We start from the raw sequence: 27637 nt of genomic DNA, 5'->3' as shown, positions 1-27637 counted from the left end.
ATAACTCACTGATTAAAACTGTCAGGCTATTTTTCAGTGAAGGCATCTCAGCTCTGGAATTAATTTCTCCCTAACCCATGGTCAAACAGCTTATGTTTGCTGACTTCCACAACATGGGATATGGAATTGCAGAACAAAATGATCATGGTGTTTGGTGACAGAACAGTTTGAGGACCATTGGATACAGCAACTATCATTCTGTGGAGGTGCTTTATTTTAGGAAGCTGCAGTAAGTTGGAAAAGGTGCACAAAGGAAGAACCAAGCCAAAATCAAGCTACATTAGTAAACTGCTCCATTATGTTTTATATAATATGTATTCCAAAGTACCCATGTTAATTCTAGGGTAGCATAGGTATCTGTAAAAAAGGCGGGTGCAGGGAACCCCGGTTGGTGTTGGAAGTGATACAGCCCCTCCATGCGTACATGACTGCTGAATCTCTGAAACTTAGCAGTGCTTGGTCCTTGGCGAGCTGCTGTTGCCATAGCAACATCTCTTTAAAACATGGAAAACAGGTCAGGTAGTTTCAAACTAACCACTGTTTCTAGTGTTGCTCTCTTCCTCTGTAGTTTTGAATTAGCCCACCTCTGAGATGAGCAGTAGGCTGTTACCATAGAGTCATCTGCCAGCAGAGAGGAGAAAACAAGGCTCTTGAGTTTCACAGGCTGTAGGGATGCTTAAGTAACATGGAGTTTGACCTCCCTCCACCTACTGCTCTTTACCCCAAATCCTTCAGAAATCCTCTTCAGTGGCACCAGCTATTTTCCACCTATTTTTCTCTGCAAATATCCTTTACTCTGAAAACTGTTTGGGGCTTAAATTTTTGGGTTTATTTTTGTTGTTGTTGATGTTGTTTTGGTTTGTGATATTTTTGTTTTGTTTGGGGATTTTTTTTTGGTTTTGGTTTGTTAAATAAAAAAGCACTGCACAATTTCGGAGTTAAATCCTGTTAACCACTGAGTGTAAGTGAAAGGTGCATTATTTGGCCATAGCATCATTCCTTTAAAAGGCTGTATGTTACAGTACCTTTCAAAACATGCTAGCAGTTATCAGAGAACTTGATGTAGTGAAAAACAACTACTGTAAACTACATCTCTCTGAAACCTGTGACAAGGAATTTAACCAGCTCAAAAGACAACAAATGAAACAGCTGAGCATGTACACACCAAGCTGCGCTACGATCAACATGCTCCTACCGATTCCTTCATTTCTCTGAAGTAGCATTGAAGGTTGGCTGCACACAGGGGCTCATATCTTGCGGAATCATTTGTCACAGACAAAATCCTGAAGGACAAGCATCAGTTTCATTTTCCAGTTTAATGTCTTCATTACTTTAATTGAATCTGTCTGAATGTAGACTTATTTATACCAGTCTCTGTCTTGGATTCATTGTGGTATTCTATTAGTTAATGGAAACTCTTTAGAGAGAAATAGTAATGGAATTTCTAACTTTGAAAAAGCAAAATAAAAAGCCCAATCCACCCTATACACACACACACATCACAAGCACCATGGAAATAGCTCTATGAGCATTATCAGGATAATATTCTCATCTTGAGTTGATTATCCATCTCTGTAGAGTGTACATTCTTCTTCTGTGTGGATGGCATTAAGAACATGTGACTATAATTAATGGCAATCTTAAAGTAACGATTAACTTCAACAAAAAAATAAATGACCACTGTGTGCAAGTGATAATCCAGAAAAACAAAACAAAACCAAACCAAGTATTTGCACACATGAATTACCTTCAAAAAAATACAACCACCTCCTCTGGGTTCCAGTGGGACCAATGCCCAAGGAGCTCCCAGGAAGAAAGACTCCACTTCAATTCACATGCTTCTTGAAATAATTCCCTATGCCAAAAAGCAGTCTTCAAAGACGACACAACAAAAATAAGAGAGAGTAATTTTGCGACAGCTCATTTTTACTAAAAGAGCTTCTTGGATCTGGGGAACTTTTTGGGGTGATGGGGAAGTCTGGCCTTTAAGTATCTTTGAAGAACATGTTTCCCTCCATTCTTACTTGAAAGAAGAATATTCCAATTAAAAAAAAAAACACTAAATATATTGGGCTGTAGTGACACCATGAGGGAAAAGATAATTCAAACTTTTTTTTCAGAAAGTGCCACCTAATTCATATCTACAAGTACTACAGCGTGCTCATACAGTCAAGGCTGCACAGTTTGCCAAGTTCCTGCTTCTCAGCTGAAGATCTAACCTTATCCATGAACCTAGTTTGCTGCAATGCAAAGTAAAATAAGTAAAATTCTTCAAAACGGTGTAAGCTAACTTGTTTTAGTTCTCCCTATGGCACACTAAAAATCGTCAGGGAGACACAGTCAGGGTTCTCAGCTGAGCATCAAGCAGCTTTTTGAAACAGCTATAACTACGCTACTGTACCTTTAAAGTTCTCCTACAGAGCAATTTTGTCCTGGTACATCTTATTTAGGTTAAGAAACAAATTTTTTTGTATTACTCTTCTTATATCTGTACAGCTCCTACTGGCAACACAAACAAATGTAAGCAATACCAAGATCTTTAAGCAGACGCTAAATAAGTGTTAATGCTTCAGGTATTTCTTTCCTAGGAACCAGGCTTACCTGCCCTAAACTAAGGAATACCAAGAGAAACAGTCTAAGCTGTGGATTTTCTAACCCTAAACCTAAATGCAGTTTCACATTTAGGCACACAAATCAAAGTTGTTTCTTTAACAACCTAGGCAGCTAAACTTAATGTTACTGTCAGTACCAGCTTTGCCACTGACTTTAGCAAGTACGAGATCAACCCTTCTATAGAGAATCTCTCAACAGCTACAGCTTTAGCTATTGGGCTTGCATAGCTTTATTTGTAAATTGTTACTCATATAACACTAAAGTAGGTATAAAAACTTGCCAAATTAATTTCGTGGGTTTGTCGTGTATGTGTGTGTCGCACCTTGGGTGATTTTACACAGGTTTTTTTACCTTTTTAGGTACTCATGCTGTCCATGAGGCATACTTTTATCCAAACACAAACAACAACAAATGAAAAAAAATGAAGTCTCCAAACAGTTAGCTTAAAGATTTACACTGCACATATCTCTATAAAAAACCTCATCTTTTTCACCAAAAATAAAATGACTAGCGCACAGCAATGCTACAAGTCCCAATAAACAGAAGTAAATGTGGGCTATAAGGCATCTATAGAGATCTAATGTAAAAGAATGACATTTGGGATCATTTTAATGTATATATTCCACACCTTATTAAAATACAAGTAAGTGAGAAAAAAATATGTATTTCTATAATACACTTACTAGCTTTTAAATTTCATACGAGTTCCCTTTTACCTCTGAGTTATGCAAGTTATAAGAAAAGGAAATAAAATTTACATGTAAACCAAAATATTTTGGGCAGTCCCTGGTTTTGGTAAATGTGTACTAAGTCCAATCTAATCAGATATCTGAAGGTATTAATTCAAAATAACAAAGAACTCCAAATATTATAAGCTCTCTGATTGAAGTCAATTCCTTAACGCAGAAGCCTCCTTGTTCAAATTCTACAAGTTATTTGCAAACAAAAACCGCACAGAATTTTTTCTGTTCTTCAGAAAGCTCAATAGTATTAAATGTCAGCCATTTAATTTCCAGTATTTTGTTTATGAAATATTGTTAACATCTACGCCTAATATATAAGTCTGCACATGGTACTTATTGGCTGCTGATCAAAACATGAGGCACAGAAATCTAATACAAGCTTTTTGATTAGAGTTAGCCACACAAACACTGAACTAATCCAAAAATTTTCTTGTTAAATTGCTAGACTCCTATCTGACAATTTCTCACACTCCTATTTGAGTCCAGTAAAAATTAATAAAAGAAAAGGGGAGGTGGGGGGTGTTTGTAAAAAAAGCTAAACCCCAAAAACATCCATTGTTCTTTTTACCAAAGAGGAAGGAAATCCTCTTCAAAACTAAGGAGTTACAAGAATTAACTTAAAATGGTCTTGAAAAATTCCAGTCGCCCACTCTCCTGAGGCAAGTTTTATTTTTACTTCCTTTCATTACCATTAATCACCATAGCAAAGAGTAGGAGAACAGATTTTGTTTCTTGGTGGTAAATTTGCATGATACTGTCATAGAGATGATTTCAAAGAACTCTGCTGAAACCCTGAAGTAGGACATGCACCCCTTGGTGTCAGCACTCAGTTTGGGGATTAGACATTACACACAAAGATGACATGCTGTCTTGAGATTAACAGTGATTATGCAACATGGAAACTATGTGGATTAAACATAGTTTAATTCCCCCCCCCCCCCCCCCTTTTTTTTTTTGTAAAGGAAAACAGAATAGAGACCTGAAACTGAATTGGCTTGATGGACAAAAAAGGATCATCTCAAAGTTGTTCGGCCACAACTGTTTTTTCCAAGTAATTCAAAGTTCTTTCGAGGCTATACACATTACTTTGCTATTACACAATGATCTCAAAGAGGTATATTAGTACAGACAACTGGTTACTAAGGTAACAAGATGTTACTTTAAAGCAGCAACGCTGCCCCAGCTCATCAGCTTCACTGATTTCTTGCATTTGTTCTCCTTGAACTATGCACAAATTACAGACCTCCTGTATAACTGAATATATACACTGGAGCTACACTTCAGTCTCTCCATCTCAGCTAACAAGAAAAAAAGAAGGGGATTAGATGATGCAAGCATTTAAATTCTTTAGAGTGAAGCAGCTTCATTCTTCACTTTATACTAAGAATTGAAAGTCAGCTGAAATATAAGTTTTAAGTGTCTTCTAACTTGAAACTATTTTGCAATTAAAAAACACATTGCATATTGAAGCTATTCGACATGATAAAATAAGACAGCAGGGACACTTTAAACTTTTGGGAGAGAAAACGTGGTTAAGTTTTACTGACCAAATCTTGGCTGAAATTTTCCAGAGGCAGACTCATGTTTGGAAATCACAGTTAATTGCTAATTGCAAAAATTGTCAAGGTTACCCAAAATACTGATGGTGCTAATAAACGAATTAAGTATGTCACTATTTTTGAGAGCTTGAGCTTGTAAGACCTATGTGTTCTCAACACCTTTTATGATTACAAACATTAGCCATCAGCAGTAGCTGAAAAACCCACAGGATATAAGGCCATCGGAAACATTTACAGGAGGAGGTCACCTATGACGACCCTCTGCTCCAAGTGGGATCAACTCCACCAAAACTGTTCCTGACGTGTTTATCTAACCAGGTCTTCACCGCTCACAATAGCAGCAACTTTAGCAACCCTCTGAGGCAATCTGCTGTCATACATTGTTATCCTATTAGGCGTTCTTCTTACTACGTAGCTTCAAATAAACTGCTGCAATTCAAGCCTGAGCTCTTGTCTTATCTTCAGAGTACATCTCAATGATAAGTAAAAATCTTGAATTCTGTTTTTGTATTTGTAAAAACACAAAAAGTTTTCTGGCCTAGAAGAGTGCTTTCTGTGCTTTTTTAGGAAAAAGAATTCATATAATCTTAGTCAGATAGCATGATCCACCTTACAAAACCGCACAAGTGCAGCACTGGCACTTCCATATCAATGTCTCTCAGCGATCAGAGTAACAGCTTTAAAGTAAACCTACAATTTAAGATAAACAGAAAGGATTGATTCTGTTTACAGCCTAAACAATTTAGTTAAAAATAAGACCAAATTACTAGGCTTGATTTTCAATTTTTTACTTCTATACTAATAGGCAAAGGGACATAATCAAAGAGAGAGGATCCTATATTCAATACCATTCGGAGAAACACTCTGCTCAGGTAGTGTATTCCCCCCACACACTGCAAGAAAAATAAGTGTCCTTTTGTGGTCAGAATATACAAACAGGATTTAGTTAAATCTGATGGTAAATCAGACAGTAAAAAAAACCAAAAACAAAACCAAAACACACACAACAAAAAAACCCACAGTGTAATAGGTTGGTCCGGTCTCTTTACCTAATGGAGAGGAAAAAAAAACAACAACAAGACACCACAACACCCCCCCTCAAAAAACAAATCTCCCTCCACCCCCCCAAACAAACTCAAAACCCCCACAACCAATACCACACTTTTAGCTCATATGTCAGGCTGGCACAACCTCTCTTACTGCCTGCCTGAACAGCCAAATGATAAGCCCAACAAACCACAGCCATGACCTGCAAACCATCCACAGTGGACTCCTAATACGAATCTCTCTTCCACTGAATTAACCTGACAGCTTTCATTTTTTTAAACTACTCCTCAACACACAAGAAGCTTCTGTAAAAGCCTCCTATTATAAGAGGTACAGAAAACCTTCACTGCTGAGGTTCACACTGTCCTCGCAAAATGAGCTCCATAAAGCATAGATTCATTTTACAGTCTCTCTCCTCTGTTAGCCATGTCTGAACAGAAGTGAATGAAATTCTGCATGCGGACTGGCAATACTTCTGTTTCTTTCATATGCATACAGCCCATGCAAACCCAGAAACCTAAGTTTCGTATTTGCTTAGTTAAGAAAACATTTTTCCTGTCAGTATCGGGAAATGCTTAATGATATTCAAGGAACTAATTGAAAATAAAGCAAAATTAATATATGTTAATACTTCATTTTAAATTTTCAACTTAGAGAGAAATCTGAAATGACTGAAAATAGATTAAATACATTCATTCCCTTTAATTATAAAGAACACTGTACTAAACAAACTGATTTGCTGCTTAAAGTCAGAGTAAACCCAGCCAAGGTTATGGACAAAGTAGTACTTCAAATGAGGCTGACTCTGCCTAACTTTATTACTGACGTTTTAATTAAATTCTATGTGGTCTTGAGTCATTTTGTGGTATTTATTTTTTTACTGAATCATTTGTCACATTACACATTTACAAATATTAACTGAAGTGCTCAGTATCTGCAATGCTATTATTTCACAATGATTATATTCTAACATATTTGTTCTGTTTGAGACCCAGTGAAATATTCTGCCTAGCATAACAGATGGCTTTTTAAATTTTTGTTGCTATTCCAGAATCTTTAAATCACCCAAAACGCATATACTTAAACATGATACTGCAGTTACTGCAAAACATGATCTACATGTTCACTGTTTAATATTTAACAATCTGGATACCATTCCTGTTTGGAAATAATTCTGCTAAAGACAGAAATCATTACCCTAGCATTGCTATAATAAATAAATTTGCCTTTTTACATTTTATCATCTCATAACAAAAAGTAAATTACTCATTTAAAATCAATTAATATATTCAATCAGTGCAAATGAAGTTTAGCAACTCATTCTGAGTCACATTAATTCACAGGTTAACATCAATTAGATACTACTTCATTACAGTTCATGTAAATCCTTTGTTAACATCATGTCCCACGCTAACACACTTTACTAAGGGGCAGAAGGATTTACAGAGCAGTTTTGCATCTTAATGAGATGCAAAATATCATGATACAGTAAAAATGTAAGCAGCAGGTTATTTAACCTATGTATCATGTACACACCATACATCAATCTAGCAAGCTAAGATTTACCTTTTTTTTCCCCCCCCGCAACAAAAATTTCAGGCACTTCTTGCTTATTAAAAGTTCATCTTTTTTGGTGAAAACAACCTTCTATAATGCCCACAAAAATGTGATAAATGCTAACATAAAATATCACAAAATCCTCAACTGTGAAAAACAAGAAGAAATTTGAGCAAGCTGCTTCAACACCTTGCAGTTATACTGCTCATTTAATACACAGCTCTCTCCAACACGTACATAGATCACATTGAACATTCCCCATGGAAAGAACAAAGCTATCTTAACAGCAACATGGTCATATGAATACATAATACCTATAAAAAAAAACAACTGTTCTTTAAAGGTTGTTTGTCCCTTAGATGGTCAAAACACACACATCATTTGCTCTAAATTCGGTACTCTGATCCAAACTGTTGACTTGTAAGCTAAGTCAAAAAAGCTGGTCCATTAAAAAGTTAATCTTTATTATGAAAAGCTGCTTATACCATACATCATTAACGTTTCTATGAATATCATAGCCTTGCATTATATAGCTTTACTGCATCTTTATTTATTCACATACATTATGCCGCTTTTCCTCACAATGAGTACTATCTTGTTGACTAGACTTACTGGCATCAAAGTTTGTTGTGAATAAAACATCAGGGTTTTATTCACATCAGGATCAGGGCTAAAATATTGTTGCTTTAGTTTTGCCATCTGCTGCATGCCCCTTAAAAATAATGAAAATGTGTAAAACAATTGCCTATAGTCTCAAAGAATTAACTGAAAACAAAAATCCATGAGTGTGAAATATGTATTCAAATTTTAATATAAAAGCTGAAGTTTGAATAAACACTAGTTTGTTTTTTGGTTTTGATTTATATCAAATCATGGCTTCAACACTTCCATTTCCAAGGCTGAAATCAAAAGACACAAAACTAAAACATTTAGAAGTACTTCCCCAGAAATACATTTCATTAAGATCCACTGATGTAAAAGACCCCTACTTTTGGTTTTCAGAATTTATACCGAGACAACAAAACCAGATAATAACAACAAAAAAAAACCCCACACCAACAAAAAAAACCACAAAAAAAACCCACAAATAAAAAAAAAAATAAAAAAGCAACCTTATACAAATGCCTAGTCACAGAAAAGACAACATTAAAAAAATGTTTGTGATTTTTTGGTTTTGGCTGTTGATGGTTTGGGGTTTTTTTTGGTTTTTATCCTACATCTCTTCTTGCTTTTGGAAGAAAAAAAACCACCCTTATGCACAAAACCCAGCATGTTAGTCCTGAAACATACATAACAGGGTAAATCTGGAGTAACATAATATTCAAGATTAATATACAGTACCAGAATTAACTCTAGTTAAAAGTTATTTGCCATGTACCTGATTCAATACAACGTAAAACTTGAAGATCTGCTGTGGCAATTTTTTCTCATCAAGTCATAAATGGTACATCAATAACCAGCACAGATGGGTCACAGAACTGAAGGCTCATAGGACCAACAGTCAGAGATGGAGCTCAAATTCCCATATGGCATTAGTGAAAAAGTAGTAAGATCAGCTCTTGACATTCAAAACAGATGTACATCAACAGTGGAAAAAAAAAAAAGCATAAATATGCACTTACAGAAGCAAAAATGCTGCTAAAATTACTTTTTTTAAAGATCAGGTTGATGACCAAAGCATCTTGTTTTCTTGGAAAAGTCTTCTATTTTCATTGGCAAGGAATTCTCAAAACATTTATGCCAGGGCAGAAAACTATGCCCACGCAAAAACTTTAAAACCAAACCTAGTGCTAAGTTCATTTTGCATTATTTTACACATTCATTTATCCACCTCATGTGAAAAGTTTCCTGTACCATTTATTTACATTACCTAAAAACATCAGCAAGTGTGTAAGACTAACTGCTGTATCTGTATTACATGTATTTGCATAGTATTTGTTTAAATGTGCATTGTTTTATCACACAGTAAAATATACTAGGAATAGGATAAAATACCACTGCAACCTAAAGTAAATATACAATCTGGCTACAAGAATTAGCTCCCGGTTCTGCAGGTCATAGAAATAAGCAAACTGATTAGTTGCTGGGATTTATATAAGGACTGGTTTTTCTTCCTTTTCCCTTCTCCCTCCCACCTTAATGGCATTTCTGCTTCTCTCGTTTATGCTGTAACAGATACTTATGCTAATAAACTTCTAAGTCTTTCCATCTGATACACTTAAATACCTCTTAGCATGGCACTGTCATTCTGCTCTGGGTCACAAGTAAAGCGTGTAATGGCTGCTAGCACCAGAATGCTATGTACAGCTTACAAAGGCATACAGATAAGTAAGGATAATGGTATAATCCAGCAAATTAGTTTGGTGACCTCCAGTTTACACAGCAACCCTCCTCTTCCACACAGAAAGTTGGAGTACTATTAGAATATACTACCATTATGTCAGATTTTGATCATTTATATTTCAGTTCTAGTGTAACAATCCTTTCCTTAAATAAAATTATGACCGTCAGCATTAACTGTTAGGATCCCTTTCCAGATGCCATTAAGGCTAATTCCAAACAAAACAGAATGGAATTATTTAGTACAAAAAGTTTCCATTATTTATTCCTTTTATGAATCATTTATAGACTTCATGTCAGCAACGGAAAACATTCATGTTGATCTCACAAAGAGTAGACAATATATTATGCATGCTGCCCACTGATTTATCCTTTCAGAAAGTCTCTTGCAGGCCACATAACAATATTGCTACTCACTGTCTAAAATATAAATAGAAGTGCTTCTAGAATATATAAATAAATAATAATTGCCTATGGTTCAAACCAGCAGGCCGTTAAAGCCAAAATCTTGTGTGACCTCAGCTGGTACCAGGTGCTTCAGAGAAATGTATTCTTGAGCGTACTATGCTGAAGCGATACATCCATTATTGAAGAGTCTCCCTAAACTCTTTCTTAGGCTGAATTATCTATAGAAGTATTTGGGGTTTGTCATGCTTAAAACAAAATTCCACATCCCCACCCCAACCTCACTAAATAAATTGCCCGTGCAAATATCAATTCACTTTTTTTCCTTAATCCTCTTTGGTCCTCCATCAGAATCATTTTGTACCAACAAGCCTTATAACACTGCATTTTTAGAAAGTCAAGGACAAACTGCACATCACTTAACCTCCACGAGACACCAGAACAGGTTGCCCTGACAAGCTGTGGATGCCCTGTCACTGGAAGTGTTCAAGGTCAGGCTGGACAGGGCTTTGAGCAACTAGTGAAACTGGCCTAGATGACCTTTAAAAGTCACTTCCAACCCGAACCATTCTATGAATCTGGGATGCTGAAGTCTTTGACTTGCCAGTCTAAGACCACTAGCAAGGTGTGCCTACAGCACAGAGAGCAGTTAAGTTTCTGAAGATCAGAATGCCTCAGGTTTGGTTCTAGGACAAATTCCTATTTCAAGGCGGCAACTTCATATGTACAAGCAATGTCAACAAATTCCACAGCATTATCCATGTACAGATTATTCACAAATAAGCACTTATAGAATCAGGATCTTAGCTTTTACAAAAAGTACCATTTTTATTGCATTTCTTAACGAGTAATGGAAAAGATGATTAATTTTAAATTGTTCTAAAGGCAATTTTATTGACACTATAATAACCCCATTTAAACAACAGTCACTTATTTTCCAGTGAATAGTACAAACAATTATTTTGTTAGTCAGTTATCAGGATGATGACTTGTTGCATTTTATGGTAAAAAAAATAATAATAGCGCCTACAAAAAAAACCCCACCCAAACGAAAATCCAACTTAATCAAAACTCTCCAGCAGTAACAGCTTGTACTGTGCTATGTAACTGGCTTTACTCCAGTAGCTTAAATTTAAGAGTCAGCTTTATGTAGAAATGCAGTAAGTGGAAGCTGGGAAAAAAATCCCACACCTACAGCTGTCACCTAAAATTAAACACAACATTTTTCTCCAAATCCCAAGTGTACTTTCAAAAAGATGCCATGTGATCATATTTAGCTACTGCACTGTAGTTAAGAACATGTTTAATCTACAACAGCTAAAATGAATTCTTTCATTCAAACATGTTTAAAAAATAACAAAGCTGAAAAACAGGTATAATCATCTACAAGTCTCTACATAGTAATTATTTACTTCACTTTAACAGCAACTTGTAACTTAGAAGCATTTTCTTTTTGCCCTGTCATAATTTGCAACATAGGCAAAAAGAAATAAACTACACACATTTTGGAGGGGGGAAAAGCCCCACCCTAAAACAGATAGAATAATTCTATTTAATGCCAGTCTATGTAGAGAGATGTTCACTATTGGAATAGTACCAACAAGCTAGCCTGTGCAAAACAGTAGGGTGATCTTAACCATCTCCAAGGAGATTGATTACATGGCTCCAATCCAGTTTGAAATGCTTACCATTTTACCGAGATACTCAGCAAACATGACATTATTCCATGCCTGTAGCAATTTATTTATTTTTAAATGGAACTGGATCAAATTTTAAAGTGGATATAACATATAAATTTAAAAGAACGAAAAATACTTTTAAAAAGCAGTTACAAATAAGTATATTCTTTACGTCATACCACTCTTCATTAAAAAGGTCCTGCATTAAGCAAATGCACTTATTTCAACAACCAGGATGAGACATTAAGATTAGATAATTCAATGGTATTCATGAAAGTTTACTTATTTTACTTGTATGAACACAGTTATAAAAAGGGATTAACTATTTTTGGCAAACATAAACAGCATGCAAGAAATTAAACAATAAAAATGTACTTACAAAATCAAAGTCTCCATCTTGAGGGACTTTCCAGTTATCAGGGAAAACGTTTTTGGATATGTGGTAAGGTTCATGCATGTTCTGATTACAGTTTTCAGGGCTTTTGTTCTTGGAATCTTGTTTATCAAAGTAGTCCATGAAAGAAGGTCTTTGAACTTGCGGTGAAGTAGCATTTCCTTGTTAAAAGAAAAAAAGAAAAAAGAAATTAGAAATATTTAAACATTTACTGCACTATAAAATAAAATCTATTTATTAATTTTCTTGGATTTTACAGAAACCAATACAGTCATCTGTATGTGGTGCAAGCCTCCATTTTTCCCCTGAGGATCTTTGGCATAAAAGTTCATAGCCGAAGAATGATTATTTTTTGTAGCAAGATACAATGTGGAGAAATGTTCAAGACATTTCAGAGTTGCACACACAAATAATATTAGAAGTTACATCATGTGATATCTATTTGTTGTTATAGAGACCAAATAACACAAGGTGCTAAGCATCCCTTTGGGTGCTGAATGTCCCTAACTGCACAGCCTGGTCCACAGGCACTTGTAGGAAAGCAACAGGATTCCATCAGTTTCACCGAAGGTGCAATTTAAAAAATATTTAGAAAAAGAACATAAAAAAAAAATCATCACACAAACTGTTGTCTAGATACTGCTTAATCAAATTCATTGCCGATGACAAGTCTCAGCAAATTATGGGATCACAGTCTACAGACGGCTGCAAAACACCCTATCTCCATGGTGTGGAAACCCTGGGGAATTTTTGTCATCATCTGCACAGCTGCAACAGCTTTACAAAGCAGATAAAGATCAGCATGAGCTCCTGTTATACTATCCTTTTCATGAAACTAAAAGTAAAAAAAAAATTATCTACAACCCTAAATGACTAAAATTTGTTTTCATCTGTGAATTTCCAAGCATAATCATTACTAAATAGAACAAGAAATAAAACCTAAGAAATGCTTTAGTAGTTCTACATAACTGTCACCTCAGAAACTATATTCTGCATAACACCGATTCATGTAATGTGTACTTGCTTGCAGTATAACACATTCTACAGAGAGAAATATGAACTACATTTCCACAAGCAAAAAATGAAACAGGATGAGAGATATAAATAACTAAGCTAGGGAAAAAACAAACAAACAAAAAACTCCAAACACAGCCCACAGAGAACATTATGGGTTTTGATTATAAGCATAATAAAATAATTGGGAATTTTTATTTGAACTACTTGTTAAAACAAGTGAAAAGGTAACCCACTGGAAACATCATTTGAGCTTGTGTTTAACATGATCACTAGGACTGGCTGATCATCTTATCTGGCTTTACATTTGTTTTCATTAATTTATTAAGTGAGGTGTTGTGTCCCACCCGGGCCCCTTTCACCTCTTATTTCATCACCTCCTCCCATTCCTCCTCTCAAGATTTTTTAATTCATTCTGATTTTGCTGCACGATTAATAGAGGCCTATTTTTTTTTCATTCATGCTTTTTTTTGTACTGCCATCTTTTATAGCATCTTGATTTACTTGTTCTTTTCTTTCTGCTTTTTCTACATTATTTTGTTCTAGTAAGATTTCTTCTGGCTTTTTTAACGTGTTGTTCTACTATCTTGTTCTAGGCTTTACTGCACTTGCCTCCAGTTGCTTCTCTCCAGCTCCACAATGATTCCTCCGTTCAGTCTGCCATGTTTCCATACGTACCTTCTCCTCACAGTTTTTTTAGCTGATTTTTCTCAGTTGTTGCCATGTTCTTTTCTAATATTATTTTCTAATCCCAGATCATGCTTATTGTTACTTACCATCTTTTAATTAATGACAATCATGACCATAACAAAAGCATGCAGTGAACTAAAATCCAAGTTGAATTTAAGAGACCACACAGCAGACACCTCTTTTCTCCAGAAACTCCCAAGTTTGCCCCCACTGAACTCAAGATCACTTGAATGAGGTTTCTGGATCACTTGAGTCTGAGACAGAGGAAGGGATGAGAAGTAAACAGCATGGATGACAAATAACTACAGAAATAAGCACTAAAGGGCAAAAATGGAAAAATCTAAACTTTAACAAAATATATATTTTGAAAAGGAAGTGGATTAAGAACAGAAATACAATGCGTTTTCTTAGCATAAGCTTTTTCTTACTTATTGATTACTGCCCCAAAACCCTGAAACTATTTGTACCAAGAAGATAGGACACCACATTGCTGGCCTTTCACAGCCAATTTTTTTCTCCTGCTGAGACAGTTGTACTTATGTTTCACCCTTGAGATACACTTATAAACAAGATTACCAGTGTCTGTTAGAAACTCTAAGTACCAAAATGTTGGCCCATTACAAGACAGTCTCCCCTCCTCTCATGAAACAGAAACCACTACAGATATTCCAAGTACTGCTCTTAAGTTTTAGAGCTATTGGTAAATATCTTCCTTATACATGTAATAGAAGACTACCTACATAAGTAACACAAACCAACCCCCCCAAATGCTTTGCTATTGAATGCATGTTAAGGAAAGCAGGTCAACAGGACTGAAATTACTCCAAAATGAGCAAAGCATATTTATTTTACACTTTTTGGACTTCTATTTGTTTTGATAAGTAAGAATTTAGAACTAATTTACAATTCAAATTTAGTATACAGTTAGTTAACCCATTTAAAAGATCAAGAGCTGCTTACCTTCACTGCAAATACAAAAACTCACACACAAAACCAGTAATAATATGCCTGCAAAATGACAGGACACAGCTATTCTGGGTTTGGTTTTTTCCTCAATGTATTAAAAAAAAAAAGGGGGGGTGGGGGGGTGGGGAATTTACTCAAAGATTTATTTTTAAGGGTTTATTTTATTTTTACAAAGAAATGCAAAAAAATAGTCTTTTTTTAGATTTCTAGTTAACCTACATGTTTAGTTAATATTTCATGAATAATGGGATAGGTTAACACTTACTAGTTTAAAGGCCTTGTGAAGGCTCCTACCTCTTTGTATTGACTTTATAAAAGACTCAGGCTCTTTATATGCCAGAGTAGACCGATGCAGGTTGAGCTTCTTTTTGCAAAATGTAAAGTTATTAGAAGATCATTTTAGTCTGAAAGGACTTTTTCTAACTGTCAGGAACAACCAAATAACGATATCCTGTCAACTGTCTTTCAAGAACTAAGAAATTTGAAAATACAATATATAAAGATTCCTTTAAGAACAATCAATTCACTCAACTGTCCAGGAAGTTACTTTTCACACAAGCTATCTCTTTGCCCCAAAAAATCTGCAGCACAATCAGTATCACTCCACACCTGCACTGAAAACCTGTTGTGTAATAGACTCTTCCATTCTAGGAGGATCTGGATTTTCCAGTTCTTCTAATTTTTCTTTGCTTCCCAACAAGAGATGTTCACGTCTAAAAATGTCTGCAACAGCTTCAACATTTAAGAATATCAGTCTCTTCTGTCATCCCTATCCTTGACCACTGCAGGACTTCAAGATTAGGAAAAAAGCCGCAATAACAGCGGTCTGAGAAACTGCTGGAAAGTTATGGAATGCAGAGACCACCATGGACACTGAAAACATACATTCTACCTCAGCAATGCCCCCGATAAGAATACTATAATGGGGGTGTCCCCAAACAGTTACCTAAGAGAATTTCTTCCAAAAAGCATGCTAGATAAATGATGCAATGACATAACAAAACACCAACTCTATTACACTGTTTCAAAAACATATCATAACTAAAACCAATAATCCCAAATGCACATTTCAAAATAAGAAGGCAAGCACATTACATTCTAACGTATGTTTTGATCAAATTCAAATTCAATTGACGTAAACCATAAAGAAGAATGCTTTTGTAGTCATGTATTTCCAAAAGAAACCTATTATATTAATATTAAATTTATTTTAAATGTTAAAAAGTTCTGCTGTTGTTAAGTTTTTATATTCTACATTGGGCTAAGCCACGCATATGTTCCCCCATACTGGTCTGGCTAACTCAGAGCCAACTTGTGGACCAAAAACACTCTTGCCTGACGTTGTCAGGTGGAACCCCTCTCTCCACAGCAGTGTGTGATCCTCCAAGAGGGTCCCATGGTCATAAAAGTCAAACCTCTGCCAACAACACTAGAGGCACAACCAAGTGTTGACCCATAGGATTCATCCATTCCTCCAAGGCTTCCCTTTCATCACCCTGATCAAGAACATCCACACAACCCTAGAGTTACTCTTGAGGTCACTCTCAAGGTCTCCTCAGAGTATCATTGGCACACGCGCCCACATGGACAGGCAGCAGGAGACAATAGTCTAAGCACTGGACAAGCCTTGGCAGCCTTTCAGCATTGTGGGGCTGGCCCCTGGGCAAGAAATAACTCTTCCTAGATAGCAAGTAAAGTCAGCAGATAAGGGTGTCCATCTCCTACAGAAGGGAGTCTCTCACTACAGTTTCCTGGGAGGGGACAAGTGGTGGTGATGGCATTTTGTTTGTTTGTTTGAGGTTTGGGGTTGTGGGTTGTTGTTTTTTCAGTTTCCTATGGGAAGTCTCTAAATTTTTCTCTTGCTCTGTTGCTGCCAGGGCACTGGACCCCCTCCACTGCTGCAAATTTACAGAGGAGCCCTTTCCTCCTTTTGCCAAGAGCCACAAACTTCCACATCCTTCCCCATCCTGGGGATCTCCATCTGCCATGCAATTGGGGAACATTTCCAGCTGCTGCCTCTTCAGTGAAACTAGGGATAAGGCTCTCCTGTCTGCAGTGCTCCTGTGAAGATCCTGTCAGTAGCTTTATTCCCTCAAAATACTTTGCTTTGTCAGTATTAGAGTGAGAAGCTGTACTGCAAACAGCTTTTAGCCTTCTTTGGACTACCGCCTCTACTACAAAGGCTACAACAGATTACACAACAACATATACTACTAAGGCTTTCTATTTCATACATTCTTACCACTACTTTCTCACCACACAAGGTAGCCTACAACACAGTGGCAGTAATTCTCCTGGAAAATGGGAAACAGGAGCTGTGCATATAATAAGGTTGAAGAGAGCCTAGAATTTTGACCTCAATCTCCAGGCCAGTGCACTTAACAGCAAACTACTATGCAGAACAGTGCCACAGCCACCTCCTTCAGCCATATTTTAAGCAGAAATTGTGACAACTTCTGCTGCTAATACATGCCTATGAGACAACCACCTCAGAGAATTAGAGGCCAGTCTACTTAGTTTCTGAATTGCAAAGAGGTATCAGCAGAAACTAGATCACTAGTTCTTTAGCCCACAGCAGCTGGGAATCTACCAAAGGACGTATCTAACAAATGTTTGACTACAGAGAGCTATGTAACAAAGTGGTTACTAAGTTTGCAGTTTTCACATCACAGTGACTTACACACCCGAGTCTTCATTCAAATTCAGGCCTCATTCAGTCTTTTGTTTGTTTATAATATACCTATTTACCAGAAATAATTGCAACAGACATTTAAATGCAAAATCCACATATTTTTCAACCAGCTGAAGCCTTCAAAGTTTTTCTTTTAAAGACTATGAACTCAAATTTAAATAATTTTTAATGGCAAAAAGAGTTTCCTGCACAAAACATGGCATTGCTTCCTGAGAACGAGCCTTGTAAAACTGGTTTAATAACTTTCATTCCATTTTTCCACCTTCTGGAAAAAAGGAAAAAATATTCAATGACACTACTATTATAAACCCATTAGCTCATTCCAGCTGAGTTATACTTCATTTCTGCTTTCAGCAAAACAAAGAAAACCCATGTCAAGCTAACATTGTGCCACAGCTCTTGAAGCAGAATTGCCAACATGATGTTTTTCTTTGAAAAAAATTCCCATTTGTAAAACATACTACTACTGGTGGCATAAATGAACAACTTCATCACCAATCACAGGAGAGGGCTCGAGGACCGGAATAGGCTTGGGAACACCTATGATCTCTTTCTATATATACAGGAGTAGGACACCTGCATGTGGAATCAAGAAACAGCCTAAACACAGGCACAGTAAACATGCTTGAACAAAACTACATTCATGAAATATCAATGGCCAGGCTACAGCACCACTGAAACTAACCCATAATTAGCTTCCTTGCTGAATTCCTGTAGGACCTGGGTCATAGTTTGCTATAAAACACATATCAATAGCTTTTGTCTTTCAGTTGAAAAACCAGCTGTGGGGACTCTAGGCCTTTCTAAGGGTTATGAAGCATCACTCCAGAACTACCCAAGCATCCACCTCTACTATCGCAGAGGAGACTGACCTACAGTATGGCACAATCTCTCACACTGGATGCACCGAAATCTATAAAAAATAATAAATAAAACCAACTCATGAATCCTCCTTCCAAAATGTAGGTTCTGCAGCATGGTGTACGTCCCACTGTAATCAAGGATCCCATAATACAATAACACAAGAAAGTTCAGTGCTAAGTGCTGGAACCAAGCCTGCCTCTCACCAGCTGAATAATGAAACCATCACTTGCCATCAGGCTACCTCCAGTTCACTAGGTTTTGTTCGCCAGAGTTACAGGTCTCAAGACAATCACCTAGGGAGAGGAAGGAGAGGAAGAAGTCTGCTTTCCCAAAGATTCTGTTCTTCTGTTTGATAAGAAGGAAGCATGTGTTTAAGAATGATACTGACCAAACCTAGAGCATTTCAGGTCTTATACATCAAAAAGTAATAAAACAAAAACCTGACCACTTTTCTATCTGTCAAATGGCACTCATTAGTTTACTATTCTCTTCTTTTATTGTATTAATTACCAACCATGAGCTATCTAAAAGCTTTGCTGAAGTCTGAAGCAACAGTTAGAAACTCAGAGTAAGTCCAAATGGCAAGAAGGGACAAATTCTTGTTTGCCAGCCCAAAGCAGACTGCAAATATAGATTTAATGGGGAAAAGAAAAAAAGATATGCAGTGGGGGCAGTGTTAATGAAAAGGAGAAAGGAGAGCAATCAGAAGTACTCTTGGCACACCAGAAGGCCCTAAGACTAAGCCTTGTTGAAAAGCCACAAAGAGAATGTGGGGAAGCTGGTCTGGACACTGGTCTCTGAACTGAGATATGAAAAATCATCTACATGAAAATAAGTACAATCCAGGCAACTGAATAAAATTATTACTACCTTCCATCAATCCCACTCTTTCTTCCACTCCACATTAAAGCTCCTAAAGTTAAGCTCTGTCCTCCCACCTCTCTGTATTCTGCATTTTCTTCCCTCCTTCCAGGTACACACTGCATAGTCTCTGCTCAGAGCATGCACAGGCATACTAAGCAAAAAGGCATAAATGTTGTTTATTGCTAGGCTGTATATTATACATTGGGGTAGGATGACAGGCCTCTTTTGTTCCAAATCCCAATTTTATCTGGGCACAATTCCCTATTTGTGAAAAAAAATATGGTTCTAGTTACGTTCTGTCATGGCTCCCAGAAGCCTCTAAGCATGGGCACTTATAAATAAAAACTTATTATTGTTTCTTATTTTGTCCTTGAGCAGGGAAACAAAAGGCAGAAGGAAACAAAACATGAAACTAAACACAAGAGCAATTAAAAAAAAAAGTTTGTCATAAATATTTTGTGTCTCTAGAAAGGAAATGAAATGCTTATTTCTTCAAGCTCCTTGCTTGCAATGTTCTATTACTTGCAAGTATCGAAGAACACTTTTAAGCTGTTCTGATTTATTTTAATCAAATCACACAAACATCTAGAAAACTGCCCACCTTGCCTATAAAGGTACACTCCAAAAAGCAACCAATCTGCAAAATCTTGTGTCTTTGTCAAGCACAAAGCACAAAACTGCTGTCTGCCTCCCAGGGAGAGCAAGGATTTTTATGTTCCTTCCTGGTGACATTTACTTAGGACACTTGCTATTGCTCCTGTTTCAGCCAATAGCACATGAATCACAGAACCAGAGGAGGCCCAGCTCCAGTGGACATGATTTGTATTTATTTTCAGCTCAGAGATTTAGAGGTCCCATTCTTGAATTATTTCTCATTTTTAATTGATGAGCGTGTAATGCAAAATACATGAAAGTTTAGCAAGTAAGTGCTGGAACTAATCCTGTTGCCTGCCAGATGAATGATGAAACCATCACTTGCCATCAGGCTACCTTCAGTTTGCTGGCTCTTATTTGCTGGAGTTATGAGTCTCAAGACAGTCACCTATGGGGTGAGGGAGGGGAAGGAAGCCCAAGGATTCTATATTCTTGTTTGACAAGAAGGAATAATGGGTTTAAGAATTACACTGACTAAATGCCAAGGTGTAGAAAGGCAATTCCCTTTCTAACTACAGGTGTTACTGCAAACAATTAAAAATTGAAAACAACAATACAAAAAAACAGTACACAAAAATGTCTCCAGCAACATAGCAGACAATTAGGATCCACTGGATAAGAGATTGCAGTGCAAACCTAATGCCACTTGTTTGATCTGTTTGGCATACTAACAGGTATTTCCTTTCAGCACATAAAAAACTACATGGATAGTGTTGTACTATTTGGTATACTGTTTATATAGAACTTGAATATCAAGCCTAAAATGATTTGACATGCTGCATAGAAACTGCACTAAATACTACTTCATAATACTTCCACCCTAACAATTACTTTATTATCTTTTACTCCAAATTTGCTTGTAATATCTTACCCTTTTTTTGCATCACTCATCCTTTCCTTAACTTGTTGAAACTGATGAGTTTGAGACCACTTGTACTAACCCTTCATTAGCCTCACAGTTTAACAGGCAAACATTCTGTTTCAGCATGAAAACAATTTAAAGCACTTAGAAAGTGTTTTCATAAGGTCAATGATCCTGCTTAAAGTAATCACTAATCAACAGGTATGTTTTCTATCATTGCTGAGAACACTAAAGAACACCCAACAAAACAAACCACAAAAAACCCTCAAACAAACAAAATGAATAAAAGCCCTCCTTCCCTCCCTCCTTCCAATTTGCTGTACGTTAAACCACAACATATTCCTGCTTTGCACTTCCACTAAATCTTGTAGAAATTACATCAGATGTGTATGTGCTAGCACAAATGCAACTTCATGTTTGCTATAAAGCATTCTACAATTACTTCTTTGGCATTGATTTCCACTTTTGAGACACTGGCTTTATATATTACCTTCCTACCCCCAACAACTGCCTGGAGTTAAACATTACATTGTGCCTCATGAAATCAGGCACCTACAGCTTGAGTCAGATTCATCTATTGATGCTGCTCATTCAAGCAAATAATTCTATTATATTCAGTGGGCCTCATTCCGCAGTAGCTTTCAGCCAAACAATGAGCACATAAGTAAGTTAACTATTCAACAAACGTGTATTATCCATATTTCAGTGCAACTTATAATTTTATAGTTTAAAACATTTGCAAATTTTTTCCCCTCATATGCTGCTGAAGTCAATTTGGACTTTTTACTTATGTTTCAACAATCTTTTGATCATTTCCTTAAATGAAGCATTATTGAATTACATTCCAACAAATGTTCAAATAATAACTTAGTTATAAAATAAAAATCTGCTAATTGATCATGAGTTACAAAACAATCTCGCAGCAAGATGTGTACTGATTGCTGAACCCATGGAGAGTCACAATGAGTTCCCAGGACCACTGAGACATAGAAGCAGCAGCTTCTCACATAATCACATCAGTTTAGCTCCAAGGAACTGGTCCAAATGTATGTGGGACAGCAGGCAAAAAGCAACAGACAAGCAGTAGAAGGAGAATTCACAGAAGGCTAATTTTAGAGTCCTCGAGAGAGACTTAGCAAAGCACCAAAACCAGGCTTCTGCTTTGAATCTCCTACTACAGTCACTTTTTTCTCTACAAACTATAGAGAGCATTTAGAGACACAAATACTCCTCTCCCTGTTTTAACTACAGAACGTGACACTTAAAAGTCACTGATGATACAACGTTCTCATGCAGTGTGAGAATACATTTTACATTATTAAAATAAATGGAAAGTAAAATTAACAACATACTTTTCATGGTCCCATCTTCCTCTTCATCATCGTCGCTGTTTATTACCATGGTCCCCAAGTCCGATTCTAACATAGTACTGTTGTGTTCAATCATTGTCTGAGCACCTTCACTCATCGTGCTTGTGGCCCTCATGGTACCAGCACTCTCTGAACTGGTCTTCACCATTGTGTGAGAGTCCAGCTCATCTTCATCCTATGGAGAAACATTTGCCAGAATGCAGCAAATCATTTAAAAAAAACCTGAAGAAACAATTGTTTAGATGCTTATTCATTATTTTGTATCTTCACGTGACCTAGTTGTACTGCTAACTTCCAGGTTTAAAACTTTAAAAGAAATTACAAATTTAAAAAAGTTCCATATCAAGGGAGAATAAAAATATCTTTCTTCTTTTTCATAAATGTATGACAGGGTGGATATACCAGAAACATGGCTCACAAACCCACTTGGCTTCAGCCTCCAGTTTTGAATATTTCAGTTATTTTCATGACCCGCTATACCTCCCTGGGTTCCAAAATCAGTACCACAACTTATAGAAAGTGATTTAGTTGTTTTGCAATGGACTACCACCAAGAATTTGTGCTGGTCACCCTTAACTACGTATCACGCACAGCATCTTACATTATGCACAGCACTCTGATGACAAAGTCCTGTTCAATTTAGCTATTTGGAAGCTCACCTCAGAAACAGGAAATCAACTTGGCTTACTTCAAGTATTCAGCTCTGTTTAAAAACCTCTGTCACAAGAGGAGCAAAATAACTGGTTGATACTATGCAGAAAGAATATCTGTAGAGCCCATACTTAACCACTAAGTGGGTGGGGGAGCTAATATAATGAAGAGATACAGTAGCATTTTGAATCAGTGACAATAATGGGCCAGGAATGTGAAGTGGAGAACTAATCACAATCCAGTTAATGAATTATAAAATCCATATGGAATACCAATATTTGAAAACATTCATGGGAAATCCCACTGCTTTCCAAAATCTGATTTAGATTATACACACAACATCACAGCATTTCAGGAATGACAGACGATACACATTTTCTATATGAGTAAAATCTATTACCTGAGGGGGGTGGGGGGGTAGGTGGGGTGGGGAAGAAAAGAAAAAAATATTTTAAACATTGTACTTGTTGATTATATAAGAAATAATACCCATCACTATGAAATCACTCTCTGGCAATTTTTTATATTTTAAATACAAATACTTTCACCAGTTTTATAACCATATACCCATACGTTTCCTCTGTTGTGTTAAGACTTCACTTGCATTCATTTATAAGTGAACTCTATCCCTGGTTCTAGGGATATTCTAGCTACACAGCTTGAAAGACCATAACACTTCTTTTTTTTTTTTAATTTGCCCATTACAAATAACATGCTTGTTGCTACATATTACATTAAAACAAGATTTCACCCACCAACAAATTTTCCTTTTCCTATTTCTTTGTATCGCTTTATATATTTTAATTTTTTAACTATGAAGAGACTTATAAGGGCAGGAGGTGTGGGGACACAAGTCAGGACCAGTAAAAATAAACCCAAGCCTCAAAACCCTACAAGGTCTGGCACTTTCTGTTTCTCACTGAACTTTCTTTTTCTGTTATTCCCTGACACAGCAGACAATTTGCCTCTAGTATAGACATACGTGCACAAGCCAGCTACGTTGCCCGACTGCCTGTTTCTTTAATGGCTGATCAAAGTAGATACAGCAAACTGTGGTTAATAGTGATACTGATACACAGCTCCTGAAAATAATTCTATTATGTCTCAACTAAGAGACACACCGATAGATCTAATTTTAATTCCAAGACTTTGGTTAACAGCATAGCATACTAAAACCAGGATACAGACCTAAATCTGTGATTAAAATTTCCAATGTCAAAAGCACCATTATTTTCCTGATTATAATATTTTAAAATATAAAGTTCTTTTATAAAACGTATAAAATCATGAAATGTAAAACATTTTATAAAATGTTTTTAAAAGTTATCTTTTAAAATGTAAAAGTTCTTCATTTGCATTCTCTCTGGGTTTTTCACTTGCATTCTAAAACACAGTATTTAGTACTCTACCCTTTAAAAAATTATATTCCCAAAGACACAGACAGTTTACAGCTGCAGCACAAGAGGACTATGCCAGTAAATAAATGAGAATATTTTGGTACTGCTCCTCCTGGTGGCAACTTTAATTTTCTTTACTTCCTCCCCCTAAAATTTTCTTGCTAAATGCAGTGTTTTCTGTGAGTTGTATTTTTCCCTTTCTAACAAGGGTACTCAGAAAGTAAAGGCCAAAAGTGCCTTTTTGCACTGCATTTTAAAAGTGCCAGAACAACTGAGTTATTTCCAAGTGCTTCTTTCAGTACTGCAATACAGTACAAAACTGACTCACAACATATTGCCATTTCTCCTATTAAGCACTACAAACGCACCACCTCTAACTCACAGGCAGGGAAATCTGTTTGAAGCACAGTTACATTTGATTTACAGATTTCCTTGACTAATACTAATAGCCACTTGCAGTGCATATGGTCCTAAACTCACTAAAATTGAAATCAGAAATGAAACATTTTCCTGAAGCTTGAAAGTTTTATTTTAGAAGTTCATGGGGAAAAAAGCGATGGCTAACAATAAGAACAAATATGAAATGGAGTCTTAAGTGACCACTGTCATATTTCCTGCTATGATGTTTTATTTCTTCAGACAAATCAAGGATCTGGATTTGTTCCAAAAAAGCGGCACTGTACTTTCCAGTATAAGAGTGACGAAAGTCTTTGTCTTCCTATTACGTCTCAGCAATGAGAACAATTACCTTCTAGTACCTAGAAGGCTTAAGGATTACAAAAGTCCACCTCAGCGCTAACAGACTAGTTGTCCCAAAAAGGAAAGCACACAGGAATTCTGATCAATAGCATTTTTCCTAAATCAGGAGTGATGTACTGAGAGAGAGGAATATAAAACTTTTTCCAGGGCCTGTGCATGCTCCAGAATAATTAATTTTGTGGGTTAAGCCAGACTGTTTCCAGAACTATCATTGCAGTATTTCTCACAAGTACGAGATTTAGCTAATACGGCAGTAGACTATACTGGATCTGGAAAAATAACTATATAAAAATATCCAGTGGATCCAAGTTATGTAAGTGCCCATTTACATGAAATGGAAGTGATTCTTTCATACAAATTCTTTTTACCGTTCATAAATATTGATGTAGAACTTCTGATCTGTTGTTAAAAAAGGTAAACTCACTGATTAAATAAAACCAAACACAATCTCAATTTTAACCAGGAAAAAAATATAAGGTATTAAAGCTGAAGTGTCATGTTCTCATACTGTTTATGAAAACAGATCCAAGAACCAAGCAATAAAATTAGCTAACTCTGGAATTAAACTGCTGTTCTCTTATGTACAAGTAATAAGCACCAAACTCGACAGGGGTTTCTGATGAACCAATATACAGCAACAGAAACAGTGCACGAACGTAGAACTCTCATCTTGAAATGCTACAGAAATGACAATAAACTGCAGAAACTGCACAACATTGTAACATAAAGCAAGTACAAGTAAAACCAGGCCTATACCCTGCAACCCTATGTGACTAACTCTTTGGATCTCCTTATTTACTGAAATAAGTTAGAAGATTAACAAAAGCAACCCTTAAAGCATCAAAACGCAATCACAGAGACTTGATTATCAGGGCAAAAAATTCAAAAATACTTCAGCAGAAACAACCTATAAGACCTCATAATATGCTTGTAATGTAAAAGATCTCATCACCACGAGAAGTTTGCTTAGAAAAGACGGCCTTGCACATCGCACCCGAGTCTACATCGTGATAGAAACAAATAAGCCGAGGTGATTAAGACTAGTGGATTTTTCCTGATGCATTTTTAACATTCATAGGAAAAAAGGGGACGAAGGCTGATAAAGCAAAAACTAAACGAGATTAAGCAAATAGGGCAGCTAGCCTTTAGAAGTCTCCACTACGGTTTACGCATGTAAGAACACCACTAGAGGGCACCAAAGACGGCTAACTAGGCTGCAATACATTAAAGTAAGATTTACATGCTGGCAAAATTTAGTATCCTGTAAAATAATTTCATTTACTATTAACACCTCATCATCACCTTTGAAAAACGTGGCTGTAGTCACAGCTATCTTTTTGTAAAAGCACTGTAGTAGCTACATAAACACATAATATAGTTTGGTCAAGAAGAAGGATTTTGTAAAAGTTCCTAACATGTACAAAAGCCAAACTACAACCCCAGTACATGCTTAATGCTGAGCACACATTTAAGCTTAGACCCATCAGGAAAACATGAAAACTTTCAGCACACGCTCAAATCCCATCAAATTCAACAGACCTATCATGAAACAGTGTTTAAGCTTGTTTCCTACCTCCTTTTAATTGAGATGCCCAGTATCAGTGACTTCTGCACACAGTTACATCCCTTTTTCACTCTAATGGGCAACGAAAGCGTTTGCTCTTCCTATAATTGGTTTCTGGCTCTAAATTGCTGTGGATTCTATCAATATGCTCTTAAAAAAACTCTTCATGCCCCTTGGTGGCTATATTTAACTCAACAAAGTCATCTTTACATATTTGTAACTTCAGGATACTTAAAAGACTGCAATCAAATTTAATTAGCACATAATGTCAAGTGCTCCTTGGGCTGAAGGAAAAATGCTATGAAAACAAAGTTTAACACTTTGTCATGTAAAGTTACATGCATATATACACAGATACATAAGATATATTATATACATACAAACAAATGGAAGATGCATGAAAGTAAATATAAAAACTTTCTGAAAAATACAGCCTGGTGTATGAGATTTAAAATACAGAATAACCCAAATGATTCACTAGTTCCTTTGAAATAACTATATAAATATTGTAAATATATAAAGGAATAATTATAGCAATTATTTCTTAAGGTCTCCAAAAAGAGATACCAACTCCTCATAACTGATGTATGATTAGCCAAAGAAACTTTTGTATGAACGAATAAATAAGCCTGCAAATATGAATAACTGATTATTGATGGTTGGCTAAGTTGTTGATAGATGCTTAGTGGTTGACAACTAAGAAAAACAAAAATGGAGTGCTTAAGTAGTAATTCCTTGTTTTAATATTCTAAACCAATTAAACATTCCTCACATAATAAAGACATTAAAATGTAAAACAAAATGTACAGGAAGAGCTGCTTGTTAGCTCATTCCTTTAAAGATCCACAGAAATAAATATTTAGACATGTTTCCTGCAAGCTGCCAGGCAACGACTAACTTTACATTCCCATAATACAGCTGCCCAGCCTCAGCATCCAATTCACATCACACTT

At 36.2% G+C, this 27637-nt stretch overlaps 1 protein-coding gene across 4 annotated transcripts in view; it reads right to left on the bottom strand.

Moving 5' to 3' along the window:
* STK3 (serine/threonine kinase 3) overlaps window positions 1-27637 on the bottom strand; it is a 138539-nt gene that overhangs the window by 34969 nt on the left and 75933 nt on the right. For all 4 annotated transcript variants that reach the window (XM_055799123.1, XM_055799126.1, XM_055799122.1 and 1 more), the window contains exons 9-10: window positions 22296-22488; window positions 12323-12498 (exon numbers count right to left, since the gene is read on the bottom strand). In XM_055799123.1, coding sequence (XP_055655098.1) covers window positions 12323-12498; window positions 22296-22488 — 369 coding nt within the window. The remainder of the gene's footprint in view (window positions 1-12322; window positions 12499-22295; window positions 22489-27637) is intronic.

The sequence above is a fragment of the Falco peregrinus genome, chromosome 3 (genome assembly GCF_023634155.1).
Source record: "Falco peregrinus isolate bFalPer1 chromosome 3, bFalPer1.pri, whole genome shotgun sequence".
Lineage (NCBI taxonomy): Eukaryota > Metazoa > Chordata > Aves > Falconiformes > Falconidae > Falco > Falco peregrinus.
Note: the sequence above shows the minus strand (reverse complement) of the source record. Positions and strands in the feature narration are given on the sequence as shown.